The following is a 17,872-nucleotide window of genomic DNA, read 5'->3' as shown; positions in this document are numbered from 1 at the left end:
GCTATTTGTTAATAAGATTCTACTTTGTTTAGCATTTTGCATTCATTCATCAATCCTCCTCAAAACTCAATATGAATATTCCTATACCCATAAAAACATTAGAAATGAAATCTTTTCAGCTGCCTTATTTATGATAGTTAGATGGTATTTATTATTTTTATTCTAATAATTTTTATGCACAATGAGTAATGACAATGCTACACATCTGAGAAAGATAAGTACTGGTTTAAAAAGCAGCATACCTGGAGATAACAGGAGACTTGCTTCCATTCACTGTATTTGTTCTTTCCCAAGGTTTCCTTGTTAGTTCTTTAGATATATAAATAAAATTGTTAGACACACCAGCTTTCATATTCATTCATCACTATAACAATGCATATGAAGTAACTTCAGGTAGCTTTGACTTAAGATATTTAACTTTTACCATCTTGCATTCTTTATTAAAATTAAACCACCACCTGGAAAACTATTATCTTTTTATTTTATTTTTTTAAATCAGCTACACTATGTGTAGCGCGGGTAGCACCTAACTGCCTGAATCACAGATAAGGGCCCTACTGAGCTAGGTGTAGAAATACATAATAAAAAGATGGCCCCTGCCACAAAGAGCTTAAAATCTATAGTTTAACTATTTCATTCCTTCAGATATGAAAGATGATTTCATTATGTTGTAATATCTGTGTTCATGGGTATTATGGAATAATATTAGATTTTTCAAGTTGGCAAAGTTCTCTGTTTTGAGTTGTGAACATGTCTTTCAAAAGCTGCTTATGATCAGTTCAATAGAATTGGAGAAAGGATAACATGGCTCCATAGGGCTTGAATATTTTCCATCAATGAAAAAGTGTATTGCACTGTGTATTGTACTAAAAGGAATATAAGTTTCTCAAGTGCCTTTAAACCTCTAATGTTGGTAATAATGTATTGTTTTGTCTTTGATATGAAATAAAGTGAGACCTAAAAGTAATTAAAAAGTATATTGATTTAGCTAACAAGTACAAGTCAAATCAGCATGGCCTACTAGATAGGGCATTAGTTGGATTAGGAGAAAGTTTCTGTCCCTGGTTCTTCCACTGGCCTGCTGCATGATGTCATTTCACCTCTCTGTACCTCTGTTTCCCCTCACACCTTCTGTCTTGTCTATTTAGATTAAACTCTTTAGGGCAAGGACTGTTTTACTCTGTCTTTGTATAGCACATTGTACAAGAGGGCCATAATATCGGCTGGGGCCTCTAAGTGTTACTCTAACAATCACATCTTTAGATTCATTGTATTCATATTAATGTTGAAAGCTAGCCCATATATATTCAAGTTCTGTGCTCCACCTAGTGGAGTGTGTTTTCAGTTCTATTAGAAATTCTCTAAGAAGTTTTGGCTCACTACCTTGAGTCACCTACAGCAATCTAGAGACAAATATGGGTACATGATCATGGGCAATGAGATGCACTTCTGTCCAACAGTTCAGAATGACTGCGTAAGTCACTGGCAGGGTACAGCCAAGAATCAGCTATTAGTGATTAACTGCAACAAATAAAAGTCCATTTCTCTGTCTAGAGTCCCGTTGTAGTAGTTATATATCAGAGGAGGAGCCATGCTGCAGAGATATTAGAGGTATACACTTTATTAATATAAGTTTAGAGATATTAGTATACAAGTATACTTTGTCAAGGTACAATAACACCTGCTAATAGTCCAGGTCTGACCAAGGTAATCTATTTTTTTTCCCCCCATTTGAACTCCTATCCCTGCCAGTGTTCTGTGATTGTTGTCAAGCAATTTGCTTGATAGCCTTCATCTCTGTTCCCTGCCAGTTGCCTCTTAACTCCCACACACACAACTCAGTGGGTCCCTGCACTAAGCCAGGAGTTCTGGGGCAAGTTCTTTTGGTGTATTTCACCTGCTCTTCCCAGGTGGTACGAGATGTTTGTACTACTACTGGATAGCAACAGAGACTTAGCCATTCAATGGCAGCATACATGAGGTTTTGATTATGGGATAAAAACCAGATGGCGAATTTAGTACAGTCTACATTTACAGCTTTCTCCCCACATATTACTATTATATCAACGACCGTCTATCCTGCAAACACATTGCCATTAGCCTTTGTTAATTTTTTAAAACTTTGAATCCAGTTCAAGAGTTTGCAGCTGTACATTTCATGTGAAGTTTTACATTTAGCTGTGTATGGTAAATGCCAGACAACAAACCCATTTAAAAATCGCATGACTTTGTTCACCTCAACTTTGTTCAAAGACTGTGTACTCTCTATATTAAGGCTATCAGTGGATTTGTGGACAGTAACGTAAGAGAAAATAGTTAAGACTAACTATAAATGGGGATAATTTGAGCCTTAGACAAATTATCACCAAAGAATAAAAACAAGATTTATTTTTAACCAACAGGAGAGTGGGTTTGTGGTGGGGAGGGGGGGGAGGAGGCGTGGGGAGAAAACCTGGATTTGTGCTGGAAATGGCCCAACTTGATTATCATACACATTGTAAGGAGAGTGATCACTTTAGATAAGCTATTACCAGCAGGAGAGTGGGGTGAGTGGAGAGAAAACCTTTTGTAGTGGTAAACACTCATTTTTTCAAGGTTTGTGTGTATAAAAAGAGCTTCTGTACTTTCCACAGTCTGCATCCGATGAAGTGAGCTGTAGCTCACGAAAGCTTATGCTCAAATAAATTGGTTAGTCTCTAAGGTGCCACAAATACTCCTTTTCTTTTTGTGAATACAGACTAATACGGCTGTTACTCTGAAACCACCCATTTTTAACTACTGATCATACTAAGATACTTATGTTATTTCATTTTCATTATAAAACACTCAGGATTATGAATTCTGATACCATAACAAAACAGTTTTTAATAAAACTTCAGCACTAACACTTAAAGGGAATTTTGAAAAGTTAAAGTGCACTTCACAGATTTATACTACCTACCAGGTGTGCTTGTTGAAGAAGGCTTGGAAGTTGAAGGCTCTGATTCTTCCTGATTAAAATGAAGAGAAAAAGCTTTAGAATCCTGAAAATCTGGTCAGATTGATGTAAAGTTGTTTAATGGAATTGTTTAAATATTTATAGCTAAATCTTTTTCAGGCAGTTAATGAACTCTGTTCACATAAAATCTCACTAGAAAGTACAGAAGAAATTTGCAAGAACTAAATTGAACATTTAAGACAACCCCATTGTACTTGTACCCTTTGAAAAAAATGGAGGTTATATTTCCCATTAAGGCAAGCTGTAAATGAGCTGTAATTTGAACCACTAGAATAGCTTTCTTATATGGCCTTATATTAAATAATTCAAAGCACACAAAATAATAATCAATTTACAGTTTTATCCTCTTTCTGCTCTGGTTCTGTTGATCCCTTTTCAGCAATTCTTCTCCTAAAAGACAGAAACGTGAGTTAAGAATGAAAGGTAGATGGCTAAAGTTATCGAAGTTATAGCTACAAAATGGAAAATATTTGTTCAGTATTGTTAAAGGCATACACAACTTGAAATCTAGATCAACTTAAAAACAGTAAAAAGCAGTTTCAGGTATACACTTTCCACTGAGTCTTCTAGCCAACAATTGTGGTTTTGCAACCACATTTTCCTATTTAAAATGTTGGTTTTTGCTCCCACCCTGCTGAGCAAAAGACATACGCAGAGGAAAGTAGCTACTTGACTATTCACGAGTGAAAATAAAATTGACTATACACAAAGTACTATGAAACGCACAAAGGAAAAATATTTCTGTAATTTTTCAGTTGTAGTTTACAATAGTAGGTACATTCTATGACAGAGGTACGATTTTTAAGTTTGCAGTATCCCTTTAAGATTACTATGAAACCATCATACTATCTACAGCTCTATAAGAATAAAATTATCTGTTTACCTCCTGGCCAGGAGGGCACTCATTTCTTCCATTAATCCACTGCCTCCCAAGGGAAGTGGTCCATTTCCACGAACAGTGTCTGTTTTAGATGAAGCTCCTCCACTTGAACTAGAGGACTCTTCACTCTTTATGACAGTACACAAAATAATAATATATTTGAGAACTATTTAATAACTTCATGATTTTATATTCATGCAGAAAACTACTAACGTAACATACTACAAAATCATCTGGGCATAAAATACAGCTTCAATGAATACACCTAACAACACTGCTTTAATTAGTCAAGTTGCTCTTCGGGTAGACCTATTCCTGCTATTCAAGTTATTAATATATGTTAGTAGAAATTATTCCAAAATTACCCTCATAGAATTTAGAAGTGTAAGTCACAGACAAATCCAGATTTACATTTACCCGTGACACTTTCCTAAGTTTGGCTCCAGCGAGTGCAGCTGCTAGTCCAGTTAAAGGGCGACTGTCTTCAGACATAGATCCCATAGAAAATCCAGAGGTAGGGAGAGGAGGGGCAGGAGGTGGAGGAGGAACAGGAGGAGGAACTTGGCTAGGAAGAGGAGGTGGTGGCGGTGGCCCTGAGGGTGGAAGTGGAGGTGGTGGTGGAGGACCTGGGGGAGGTGGGATTGCTGCTGAAGACTGGGCTGGGCCAGGTGGTAGTGGAGGTGGGGGTGGAGGTGCAGGTGGTCCTTGGATGACACCTATTTGAAACGAAAAACAACATTAAGAATTAAGACTAGCTGGATTTCCATTGAAATAAGGGCTTTTCTTCTTAATACATACTATGAAAAAAATGTCTTCCTAAATTAACTAGAAAAATATTTTGTTTCTTGGGGGAAAACAAGCTTTTAAAATACATTAATAGTCACTATACTGTACATAATACTGTGGAAGAGAACAGGTTAGCTAACAGAATCCTTAGACATGCAACACAATGACACTAGTCAGTCTTTTCACTATAACAAAAAAACTGCTACATAAACAGAAAAGTGGGTAGAATTTTTAAAGAAAACCAATAAGGAACAACACAAGCACTACAAATTATAAGAGAAAAACACTCCTTCACCTGATAACTCAGAATGAGTCTTGGCTCAAATGCAAACCTAAAATGGAATGTTACTTTACTAGCAGGCGCTCCCACTCCACCCAAACTTTTAAAAAAACCTTTTAAACGTTATTGTTCAAATGAAAGTTCTGAAACTTGACTTCTAGACTTACATAAATACATCTTATCTGTAAATATTGCAGAACTCAACTCTAATTATTAAATACAAAATACATTAGTGAGTTAGAGAATTGTTATTCTTGTAAGATAGAGTTTAGAGGGAGAGCACCTGTTTTTAATTTTGTGAAAAAATACATTTCATACGACTCCTTTAATTCTGTAAATTCAGAATTATACACAGTATGTTTTGAGGAAGAGCATTGTTTAAGTATTACTACAAATGCAAAAAGAGTTTATTCCATGAGCACAAACAAGCAACGATATATGAAACTGTAACTTAATTTTTTTTCACTTTTTCTGATTATTATAAAATGGTCTTAATAAATTATTGGAGTGGAAGATAATCATCCAACTTAATAAATTTAAGAGCTTGACTTCACATAAAAGTTGCACCAGTTTAGCTAAAATTAGTATTTAGTTTAACTGGTGCAGACATATACATGGATACTCAAATCTTTTTAATCCTTGTTTATGTCAACTTAAAACCTGTTACTTGTTTACTTGAATTATTTTAAACTAGGTTTATATCAAATTAAGAGCATGCACAAGCTTTTGCATCACTGTAACTAGAATTTAGAACTAATTTTAGCTAAAGTGGTGTGACTATGTGTAGATCTTGTCTAGCACATGAGCGTGTGTATTCACAAATTCACACAGTCCAGATATATCTTGTAGTAATTACATACATATAGCTAAAACTTGAACTACCTCATAAGTATCAGTAAATGGTTCGGCTTACTTTTCACTAAGACCAACTCACACATTCGAAGCTCCATCATATGCTCCTTGGTTCACACTGCAATTAGGAATTTACTACTACTACCTAGTTTTAGGGAATTCTAAATAAACTAATGATGCAGAATTCATCAAATCATCACGACTCAAATGATTCTTGAAAAATAAGACCCAACGATTCTAGATATGTATTTTATATCTTTCACAGAGCATATTATCCCAACTCTTCTTTTCAGAGCTTTATAATATCCCCTATCATCCCTTCAAAAACTGTATTTTGTTGCAGTATTAAGATCACTGCTATGTTCAAAAGTGTTTTATTAAGTCAAGACACTTAAAGGTTTTGATGCAAATTGGTTTTGGGTCTATTCCTGATTAGTTAATTAGTAGCAATAACAGAAAGCCTTACCCTGCTGGGTCGGAGGTTCAATCAGCTGAGAGGCTGCCTGCAAGACTGGCTCAGAAGCAGAGGAGTCTCCCAGCACAGAGTTTAGAGAGTTCTCAACAGAGGCAGGGGTAGCTGCAGAGGGAGAAGGGAGAACACTAGGCTTGGATGAGGGAGTTGAGGCATTAGGGGAACTAGGAGAAGGCGAAGTTTGAGGTCCAGAGAGTGAGACAGGTGGAAAGGAAGGCAGTGGTGGTGGTGGCGGCGGCGGCAGCGGCGTTGGACCTGAGGTAGAAGGTGAAGGAACTGAGTAAGTTACAGACTCAGGAAGCCCATTGGGAGGAGGAGGAGACTGGGGCATTTGGGACACAGAACTAGAAGCAGAAATTGGGAGGACAGGTCTTGGACCAGTAGCTTTGCCCGGTGGGCTGCTGATCATTACTGGAGGAGACGGGGGAAGTGGTGCAAAACTGGGAGCAGACCAGACAATGGACTTTGTATTTGGGGGCAAAGAAGTTGGGGCATTCACAGGAGAAGGTGGCCGAGAATTTTTGTTCAGAGGACGAGGAACTGTAGCATAATGGGGAAGAACAGGGTGGAAGGCTGAGCCTAAAGATGTAGCAAAACGTGATGCGGAATGCCTTAGTGGCGGTGTAGGGGGAGTGGAAGTCGGTGGTGCAGAGGTCACTACAGCGTAATCCGGAGTGGAATCTGACCCTGGTGCTGATATTGCTTTTGCATATGATGGAGGAGGTGCTGAAGGAGGCTGGCAACTGGAGTATTCAGGAAGTGGTGTGCTAAACAGGGAGTTGTCGAAAGATGAAGCTGGACAGAAGATGGAAAGCAGCAGCAAAGGCAGGATAAAAAAGGAGAGAGAGAAAAAGGGAGCTAATGAAGCAACAAAATCAGCATTCAAACAAAATGTATAAATGTAGACTATAGTTAGTACCAGAGGATTAGGCACAAGTGAAAATCCTGTTAGGAAAGTTTTTACATACTATAAAAATCTACTTTTGATTTCATCAACTATTTTTGTGCCAACATTTGAATTTACAAGCACATTCTGGAAATCTAAAGAAATATGGCATAAGTTCTCAAATTCCATTAGTGAAATGGATCAGGCAACACGATTTATTAACTGGTCCTTCCATATCAGCTTTATCTTTGGTTGGTTGCAACTCAAGTGTAGTGATCTTAACATTCATTTTAATTTCACCAATAAAACTAACATATAGGCAGTAAGTAAACCTGATTCTTCCCCTCCCCAGAATAGGGAGATCACTCCACACGAGTAAAAATATTCAAAGCGTAACACAAAAAAACAATACTTTCTTCTCAAGCAATTTGTTTTACATTAGATAGTTTAGTTTAGTTTCAACAGCAGTTGATTTCTCAACAGCAGTTGATTTCTCACATGCACTAAGTTAAGTAATTAATTAAGAAATGCTTAACTATATGTCTCATTACATCAGAAAACAAAGTTAGATCCTGGCTTATTTTTGGATCCTAGCTTGTTGCAGATAGTTTACTACAGGTTATATCTACTGATACATGAAAAACTGATATCTTAATACAAACCATATTAATTGATAAATAAGAAATAAGACTCTTGGTGAGATATCTGCCTTGCAATGTTACCAAGCTGGCTTATGCATGTGCACACTTACAGAGTGTACAGATTCTCTTAAGCCAATGGTGTCATTATCAGAATACATAAAAACGTATATGGTCTTGCTTAATTGATCAAAGCAGACTAGAAAGTACTTAGAAACTTTAATCTTCAAATGGTCATGTCTTCAGGTGCCAACAAGTTCAAAAACCTTTTGTGCAATTAGAAAATACAGTGAACAATAAGCACCATTTACCCATTTTATTTCAGTTACTGGAAATTATGACAATTCTAGAGAAAAGGATGTTCTCCTGAGGTCAGACATCCAGAATTATTATAGTTAAAAAAAAGAAGCTAATCCTAGAAAAATCAAGAAATATGCAATTGAGAAACAGTTTTTTTTTTGTCTTCACATAAATACTTACTGTCAACTCTGCCCTGTCCCACTCCATTGACCAAACACAAACAATCAAGCCAGTACTTGAATACATTCAGTTTTGAAATTCTTACCAGCATTTGAAATTCTTCTCTCTCTCTCCCACTCCAGTTGTTCCCTTTCTAATTGTTCCTGGCGTTCTCTTTCTTGTCTTTCCCGTTCAAGTCGTTCAAGTCTCTCTCGATCTTGCCTCTCCCTTTCTTGTCTCTCCCTTTCTAGTCGTTCTTGCCGCTCCCTTTCTTGACGCTCTCTCTCCAACTGCTCCTGTTCTAGTCGCTCTCTCTCAAGTCTTTCCCTTTCTAGTCTCTCTCTCTCCAGCCTCTCCCGTTCCATTCTCTCACGATCCAGCCTCTCCCGTTCAAGCTCCTTCTGCCGTTGTTGCTCTTGCAACTGTCTGCAATAGAGAAAACAAGGGAAAGGTTAAACTGGAGAAAAGATGCACGAGTACTATTAAGTAACAAAATATGTGCAAATATGCTTTGCCATTGAAGTTTTTTGTGAGCTCATTTGCCTAAGGCTCCTGTTGTAAAAGGTCTTGACTAAGATAAAAAGGTGGTTTTTAGAACATGTTGGCTAGCATGTGCTAAATCTATAGTAATAGCTGATGTTTTACATATGCTTAAGTACAACTTGTCTTGTCCACATTAGTTTTAGAATGAGAATGAGTGGCAGCTAACACACCTTTTTCCTGGTTAAGACAAGTCCTTAATGACTGCACTCTGTGTTCCATTTTACAATAATTAACTTTGTTTGCTGGCTAAATTTTTCCAAGCTCTTAGTTAAGTTCTGTGTCCATATTTGTTCAGATCCCTGAATGCTGGACCATGTTTTTATAAAACAAAAACAGATTAATGAAAATTTCCTATTAGAATCTAAAAAGACAAAAAGCCTTGGATTTCAATCATATATTTAAGAAAGCATTACAATAGCACACTGAGACACACAAATAAGATGACTTATGATGGGACTAAAATTCCACACTATTAAGATTAGAAGGCAGGGATTGCTTAGAGGTGCTCCAGACTGAAATTTGATGAAGATGGATCAGTCATGGTGCGGTGAAACATTAAGATGGTTGAGTCTTTGCTGTTCTTTATTTGATCAGTCAGGACTACTAATTGGAATTTGCACCTCGCAGCACTAGAACACTTTCTGAAATACCTTTTTTGCTGTCAAGTTAACCAACTATGCTGCAATGACAGCCTGGTACCTCATTGAAATAAGAAGCGTAGAAAAGTCTGACCCTGACATATGGGAGGAATTTCAAAAAGGAAACTAGATTGTTAAAAGCTCCTTTCTGTGCAGTTGGTGCAGATAAAGCCCTAGAACATGAAAACAGAGCAATGAAACTCGGGGGTGGGGGGTCATTTTTTGCTCATCTCCTCGTCACGTCCAGACCACAGAGTGATGTTGAACTATGAGAGACTTCAGGAGAGTACAAGTGCTTTGTGGCACCACAATTGATGTTTGAATTCAATGGAACTGTTCAAATGTGCCAGGCAAAAAACAATCTAATGTACATCTCACATGATCTTCCTACACCAGCATCTACTGGCAACATGACCAGTACCTTATGCCTGCATAAGCGTAGCAATCATAGATGGTATGGCTGAGGTACAAACTCTTGACAAACCAGAAACTATTAACTCCTGCTGAGATACGGCTGAACACTTCATGATGAGGCTACAGAGAAAATACTGAATATATGACTAATTCCACCTTGCGTTTGACACATATGCACAGGAACGGATTAAAAATATTGCCAGAGAGAAGAGACTCATGGTACAGTGGAGTTGCATCTTATGCAGGGGTTAGGTTCTAAAGTTAGCGCGTAAGGCGAAAATTGCATATAGTCAAATTACCCTTGAAAATCCCTTAAATAGCCCATACAGTACAGTATACTGTACATGGTTTTATGTATACAACCCTGTACAGTAATATGTATAATGTATACAGTAATGTACAGTACATAATAAAGAGTACATATGCAAAATAGAATTTTACAGTACTGTATTTTTAATTACAGGGGGTCATCAGAGCTTGATGTCGATCCAGGAGACGGAGGTGATGGAGAGCTTGGGTGACGGAAAGCGAGTCGTAGACCAAGTGGTTGGCTCTGGTTCAGCTCGAGAAATTGATTGCATAGGCTCATCTGCTGCTGGTTGTTTTTCCTTGAAAAACACAGTGATCGGCAACTGTCGCTGTTGTCTCAAGCTGCTCAAACATTTCTTGATATGGTCTCAAATCATCCGTAATACTAGGTTTGATTTTGAGGCTTTGTTCCATAGAGGGATTGTATTCGAAATTAAATCATTCAAGTGTTTTGCTGCTTGGAACAATTCAGCAAATTTATGAAGATTCCAACTTGCTGGCTCTTCCTGTTTGTTGTCGTCATCTTCGTCTTCTGTAGACGATTTTATCAGTTCCTCCAACTCTTTGTTAGTTAATGTTTCCCTATGGCTCTCAATTACTTCTTCAATTTCTTCCTCAAGGATGTCGACGAAGCCATCACCACCCACTTGCCTGGCCGCCTCAACAATGCGTTTCACTTCTTTGTCAACAGTCAGGAAACCCTTAAAATCATTCACACATACTTTCCATAGGTTTCACCAACATCCATTGACTGTTTCAGGCTTGATTGCATCCATTGCCTGTTTAATATAAGTGATGCAATCAGCAATGTTGAAGGACTTCCAACACTCTATCACATTAAGGCCTGGTCTACATGGGGGCGGGGGGGAATCAAAGATATGCAACTTCATCTACAAGAATAGCGTAGCTGAAGTCAACGTATCTTTGATCGACTTAGAATCACTTACTCTGCGTCCTCGGGGCGCGGGATCGACGGCGGCCGCTCCCCTGTTGACTCCGCTTCCGCCTCTCGCCATGGAGGAGTTCCGGAGTCGACGGCAGAGCGATCGGGGAAATAGATTTGTCGTGTCTACACCAGGCGTGATAAATCGATCCCCGATAGATCAATCACTACCTGCCAATCCGGCGGGTAGTGTAGACATGGCCTAAGATTGGGATCAGCATCCATAGTGCTATGTATCTGTGAGAACGTAAGCCTCGTATACGTGGCCTTGAAACAGCGAATCACACCTTGGTCGACAGGCTGGAGGTGGTACGGGGGGGGGCGGGGAGAGAAAGACGACTTCAACGTTATTATGCGCAAACTGCAGGGTGGCCAGGAGCATTGTCTATGATCAGCAACCCTTTAAAGTCAACTCCTTTCTCTTTGAGGTACCGCTTGACCTCCGGAATGAAACGCTTGTGAAACCAATCCAGAAATAATGCTGCCGTTACCAAAGCCTTTTTATTTGATTGCCAGAACACAGAAAGGAGATTTTTGTTCTTGCCTTTTAGGGCACGGAGATTTGCAGCCCTGTAGAGCAAGCCCAGCTTTATTAAATGCCCAGCCGCATTGCCACAAAAACAACACTGTCACATGGGTCTTTAGCTGCTTTGAAGCCAGGGGCTTGTCTTTCTGATTTCGAAGTGTAAGTGCGGTTGGGCTTTTTTTCCCCCCACCCCAGAAGAGCCCAGTCTCATCAGCATTAAAAACTTGTTCCAGAAGATAGCCCTTTTCTTCTATGATTTTCTTTAATTGTTTGGGGTAGGCTTTTGCTGCCTCTTCATTGGCAGATGCAGCTTCACCAGTAATCTGCACGTTTTTGAGGTTGAAGCAGTTCCTAAAACTGTTAAGCCAACCTTGGCTGCCTTTGAATTCCTTCTCATCAGAAGGCTGTCCCTCTTCGGCAGGAGGTTTGAACAGCGCATAGAGGCTAAGAGCCTTTTCTTGCAATGTGTTGCCACCGATAGGCACATGTTTACGGTTCATGTCTTCCAGCCATAAGTTTAATGCCTTTTCAGTCTTCACTAAAGTCTTATCATGCACCTGGCTCGTCACCTTAGCAGTTATTGGAGCACTTGATGCCAGGGCTTGATGAATTTCTCTCTCAAATCTTGATGGCAAGGATGCTAGATTCGTTGTGGCTATATTTACGTACCACGCTAGAGACCAGCATACCGTCTCTCAGTAAGTCCAACACAGCCAGTTTTTCCTCCAGCGTTCGAACAGATCGCTGTTTCTTTGGTTGAGCACCAGATGAAGTAGTTGGCTTGCGTTTAGGGGCCAAGTTACACGAAAAATATGTACAGTATCTTTAAACACTAGAATCACACTCAGCGTGGCGAGATGCTCACACTATGAGAGGCATGTGGGAACTGAGACCGACTGAGGGAACAGCAGATTCATGTCTCCCATCTCATGCTCACTCCGGGGCATACGTTCATTGAGTGGAATGGTGGACGGAATCACTCACACTATTTCCAGTATCTTGTTATTTTTCTTTCTTTCTTTCTTTCTTTCTTTTTCTTTCTTTTTTTTTTGCCAAGCACGTATAGTTGAATTTGCGTAAATTAAATGCGCATATGATGCGGCTCACCTGTATTGTACTTGTCCAAACCAAAATAACTGACTCCACAAATATCTCCATACTTGTCTGATACTTGCACAAAGGACAAGTTAACCACATATTTTTCAGGAAAAATGCTTCAACATGCAAGGGGTTATCTGAAGAATTCTGTCATTGCATGGAGTAACGAAGCTGCTGCCTTGCACTGTTCAATGGAGTTTCTTCGTAGTACTCATGAGGAAGCGGACACTAAAATTTTCTTGCATGCCAATGCCATCAGTGCTAGGGAGATGCTACTGAACTCTGGATTTATGCAGTGCTCTCCGAGAGACTCTACCCAAGATTTCCACAAGATTCTGTTTTTATGCCTGCAGCTGGGTAATAGACTCGCCATATCTCTCTGAGATGTGTTCCTATCACTCAGATCATCAAAAGCCACCGCACTGCCAGGTTTCCATACCTTTTCAAGATGTGATACTACTGGAAGATTGGAAAGACCAAATGATCTTACTGGAAGCCATTTGATTCAATCTTTGAAGACTCTGACCCTCAATCTGAAGAGGCCCAGAATGGCTGAGACAGTCACTGATGAAGTCATAAATGCACTAGAGGAGCCCATATGCCAAGTTTACCATTTGAAGACCAACATTACAACACTTGCAGAGTTATACTGGAGGACATTTTCCAGGAAGCTGACAAATGGAAAAAAATTGCCATTGACAAAGAGTGCATTTATACCTGCTAGTGAGAGGGCAAATTATCAAGCAATGGAATGGATCTGGGATGAGCAAGCACATCCAAAACTACTGTCCTCTATCAGTCTTGGAGGATGGACTGATCACACCAGTTGTGTGTGAAATATTACCTGCTCCAGAATCAATCCTTCAGCTAATCAAATGCTTGTGTGCAAAACCACCCTGCAAATGATTGGCCAGCAGCCTATCTTGTATGGAGATATGTGAGTGCAGCATGGATGAAGATCAGTGTGACAACGTGTCTAGTGGTGGTTCCCTAGCAGAGATGACACTGATAATGACTTTGATGAATAAATGTTTTCAGCCCTACACATCAAGGCTAATTTCCCCATGATTATCCAAGGTGAGTATCATTTTTATGTAAGCAATGCATCCTACGTTGAAGTATAATTTTTAAAAGTTGCGTTTTAAACATTTTCTCAAATATATATCTACACACTTGGTTTGTCATGTTTGGTATCACTGTTTGTGGGAGAAAGGGCTTTTGAATGATCCATAGCTTAGCCTATTTCTAACAACACTATTATCAAAATTTCCACCAATCACAGGACCTGGAGCTGGGAGCCATGGGTGGAGGGGGGCAGAGAGTTCCCACCGCCATACTGCAGAGGGTGACACCGCTGAAATTATGATTCTGTTGATTTTTATTAATCAAATGATACCTTCCTTACTTTTCTCTTACTAACTTGCCCATGGAATGAGATTTTACTATATTATGCTCCCAGACTATTTCACCATTTTCTTTTCTGTGTCTAAGGGACCAGGCCTCAAGTCATACTCTAAAACATATTCGTTTCCCAAGGCCACACAAACTACTGTAACAATTGCTGCTGTTCCTACCTAGTTTCTTTTGACTTGGGGGAAATTCTAATCTACATTTCCAGGGAAGACAGACATGTATTTTTCCCCCTCTGTAATAATTATTAAATCAGACCATTCATGTCACTATTAAATAACTACTTAATAATAATTTAGTTGTTCTCTTAGGACATTCTACTCTGGTTGAAATATTACAGAAATGTTAAAACTGTGCCACAAATGCTATATTACAGCCAAAAGTTAATTACAGCATCACTAGGACACAATTATTCTAATTACATTTTAAAATGTGGGTTACTAGAAAACTAATATCTGATTAGCACTGAAAAGTCAAGATGGTGTACTAGTATCTTGGTGCATCACAAAAGAGATACAAGTTAAACATGTAGATATGTTCTTAGAATCATAGAAGGTTAGGGTTGGAAGGGACCTCACGAGGTCATCTAGTCCAACCCCCTGCTTCAAGCAGGACCAATCCCCAATTTTTGCCCCAGATCCCTAAATGGCCCCCTCAAGGATTGAACTCACAACCCTGGGTTTAAGCAGGCCAATACTCAAACCAGTGAGCTATCCCTCCCCCTTAAATAGGACTCTTTCCTATCTGCTAGAATGTGATTGTGGTTTTCAGTTTAGCTTTTTGTTTTGACTAAAATTCACTGGAGTAAACAACGCCTTCCAGGGGTGGAATGGACCAAATTACTGTCTACTATAGATAAATGACTGGATCTAGACCCTTATTCCCTTTCTATAGTAGCATACACTAAATATCTGGTATAGGTCACTTAGAGGAAGTAGTGGAAGGGGCAGTGGAGATGCCGAAGGATAGAATGCAATACTGTTTGTGGTCCCTGAATACCACAATACACAGGAAATGTCTGTGCAAGGGGTGCATACATGATGATATAAAAATAAGTGTCCTGAAGGTCCAGGGAAACAAACCAATCTTCTGGATCCAGAGAGGGAATTATTTCTGCTAGAATTAGTATTCTGAACCCCTGAGAGTGGACAGAGGTGTTCACTGACATTAGGTTCAGAATGGGTCTCTATCACCCATTTTCCTTCAGGAACAGGAAGTACCAGGAACAGAACCATTTTCCAATGAAGTCTGGTGGGACAGGATTGATCTCCTCTAGTGTTAGGAGGGATTGCACCTCTTGCCTCAGAAGACCTTTGTGAGAAGTAGGGTGACCATATTTTCCTATGCCCAATACGGGACCCCAGGCAAAATTACTCTTATTCAAGCAAGTTCAACGGCAATCAATCAGAACTATGCAGTACAAACATACAAATAAACTGACGGAGCCCATTCAAAAGAAATACTGCCTAGTTAGATCCTTATCTATTTTCCTTCTTATCTTTAGGGTTCACATGGGGAGAGGTGACACGCACACTCCCATACAGCTCTCTCACACAAGGAGTGTGGTGGGGAGAGGTGGTGTTGACTGACCGACCCTCCCCACCTTCCATGCCTGGCTGGGCCCCTGGGACGGACCCACCTCTCCTGGTACCAGGCTCTGCGTCTTCCCAAGGCAACTGCTGGTGGGCAAGCGGCTGGTGAGCAGGGATTTGGCCAGCAGCAGGACCTGACAGTACTGATTGTGGGGGAGACAGAAAATACAGGACAATTTGCCCTTTTTAAAGAAAAAGTAGGGACACCTGCAGGAGGGCTTAAACACGGGACTGTCCATTTAAAAACGGGATGTCTGGTTATCCTAGAAATATGGAAATGAGCATCCTGAAGATCCAGGACCAAGAACCAGTCTCCCTGTTCCAAAGTTGGACTAACTGCTGCTCGAGTGACCATCCTGCATTTTTTATAAATTGATGAACTTGAGTGCTCCAAGGTCCAGTATGGGTCTCCAACCCCCCTTTTTCTTGGGTATTAGGAAGTAAGGAGAGTAAAAATCTTTGCCTCGTACTTGCTGAGGTACGGGTTCTATGAGTCCTACATGGAGGAAGTGATATATCTCTTGTTGCAATAAACTCTTGTGAAAAGAGTCCCTGAAGAGGGAGGGGGAAGGGTGTTGTGGGGAGGAAGAGAGGTAAAATGAATGATACCCATTACGGATGATTTCCGTCACCCATTTGTTGTTTTAAAACCTTCTGCAGATGATAAAACAACTTCAAGCACTGCTCTCTAACACTTTGGACCCAAGAACTGAAGCTTGCACAGACAGAAAAATGCCTCAAGGAATGACCTCACTGAAGTAAATAAAGCATTTAGTGGGCAGGTCTACTGCAGACATTTGAATTAAACAATGCACAATGTTTGAAGCCTGACATCTGTCAGTCTTAACAATAGCTCACACAATACAGAGTCAGGTGTTCTGTCCTAGATCTCCATCATTGGGGATTTTTAAGACCAGGTTGGACAAACACCTGTCATAGATGGTCTAGATAATACTTAGTCCTGCTTTGACTGCAAGGGACTGGACTAGATGACCTCTTGAGAGCCTTTCCAGTTCTATGAATCTGTGAACAAGGAGAAGTACCTGGGATAAACCAGTCAGGAAGTCGAAACAGTGCAAGGTCCCTTTTGGGAATAAACAAAGGTCTAACAGTAAAAATAATAATAATAATCACAAACAAAACTGTAATAGTCTGAAGAGCATCAGGGACAGAGACGGCCCTAATGCCTATTGGCTTATATGGAAACGAAGGACATCCAAGACTCAGAGAAAAAATAAAGGGGGATTCTCAGATTTGTACTCCTCACACCACCCCAATGGTTATTGCTTTTCCAGATTATTCCTTGCATGCACCATTGTAGATCCCTAAAAAAATTATATTATATTCCCGGAGGAAAACGTAAGTTAAGATGAAGGTTGAGTAACTTAAGGATGAAATTCATTGCCGGCTGTTGCAATAATTCCCCCAATCAAGCATTATAAACTCAGGAAATTCAGAGTTTAAGGTTACACTTAGAATAAATCCAAACATGTTAATAGAGGAAATGCTGTTAAGACACTCAACCTTAACTCCTCCTTAAGTTGTTTATCAGACAAATTTAAAAATGATTTAAAATTTCGTACAGCAACATCAGACAAGAATCCCATAGAGAATGCTACCATGTCATATTTGAAGATATGTAGTATCAACCTTAAATTAAAAACACACCACACAGATTCTGCAATACACCAAAGCAGCAGAAATCAGCCAAAGAGTACTGATGAATCTGGCCCTTAATTTTTAATTGGTTTATCTATTTAAAGGACTATGTTGCAGAGACAGGGAAAAGAGCGGAGTCTCAGAATGTCTGTGCTTTAAGGGCTCCCCCTGCACTCTTGCCTCAATTCCGCAGGTAGTACTGCCTCAATGTGTAGTCTGTTATGACAATATTTCAACATAGGAGTTTAAATATAAAAACCATGTTCAATAGCTGTGTAACAAATTTACTTTTGTAATACATTAGTATTATATGCAACGATTCCATTGTCAATCTGACTGTATTAAACACATATTAAATCCTCAAATTGACATATTTGTTCCATGATATTTCCTTAAAATGTCTTTTTAAAAAAAATAGCAGCTCAACTGGGCAGCTTTCAATTTGGTGCCCAAATACCATAGTGATGGGTGCACTAGAAATGTGCTTCT

General features: G+C 39.5%; 1 protein-coding gene across 18 annotated transcripts in view; it reads right to left on the bottom strand.

The window, feature by feature from the left end:
* ENAH (ENAH actin regulator) overlaps positions 1–17,872 on the bottom strand; it is a 142,684-nt gene that overhangs the window by 22,568 nt on the left and 102,244 nt on the right. For 6 of the 18 annotated variants that reach the window (XM_073338722.2, XM_073338726.2, XM_073338724.2 and 3 more), the window contains 7 exons: positions 8,358–8,677; positions 6,263–7,063; positions 4,290–4,594; positions 3,882–4,006; positions 3,334–3,388; positions 2,942–2,990; positions 243–309 (listed from right to left, as the gene is read on the bottom strand). In XM_073338722.2, coding sequence (XP_073194823.2) covers positions 243–309; positions 2,942–2,990; positions 3,334–3,388; positions 3,882–4,006; positions 4,290–4,594; positions 6,263–7,063; positions 8,358–8,677 — 1,722 coding nt within the window. The remainder of the gene's footprint in view (positions 1–242; positions 310–2,941; positions 2,991–3,333; positions 3,389–3,881; positions 4,007–4,289; positions 4,595–6,262; positions 7,064–8,357; positions 8,678–17,872) is intronic. The other 12 variants (XM_073338723.2, XM_073338725.2, XM_073338729.2 and 9 more) reach the window with 3 other exon arrangements.

Source organism: Lepidochelys kempii, chromosome 3 (genome assembly GCF_965140285.1).
Source record: "Lepidochelys kempii isolate rLepKem1 chromosome 3, rLepKem1.hap1, whole genome shotgun sequence".
NCBI lineage: Eukaryota > Metazoa > Chordata > Testudines > Cheloniidae > Lepidochelys > Lepidochelys kempii.
The sequence above is the reverse complement of the archived record's forward strand: the minus strand, read 5'-3'. Positions and strand labels throughout refer to the sequence as shown.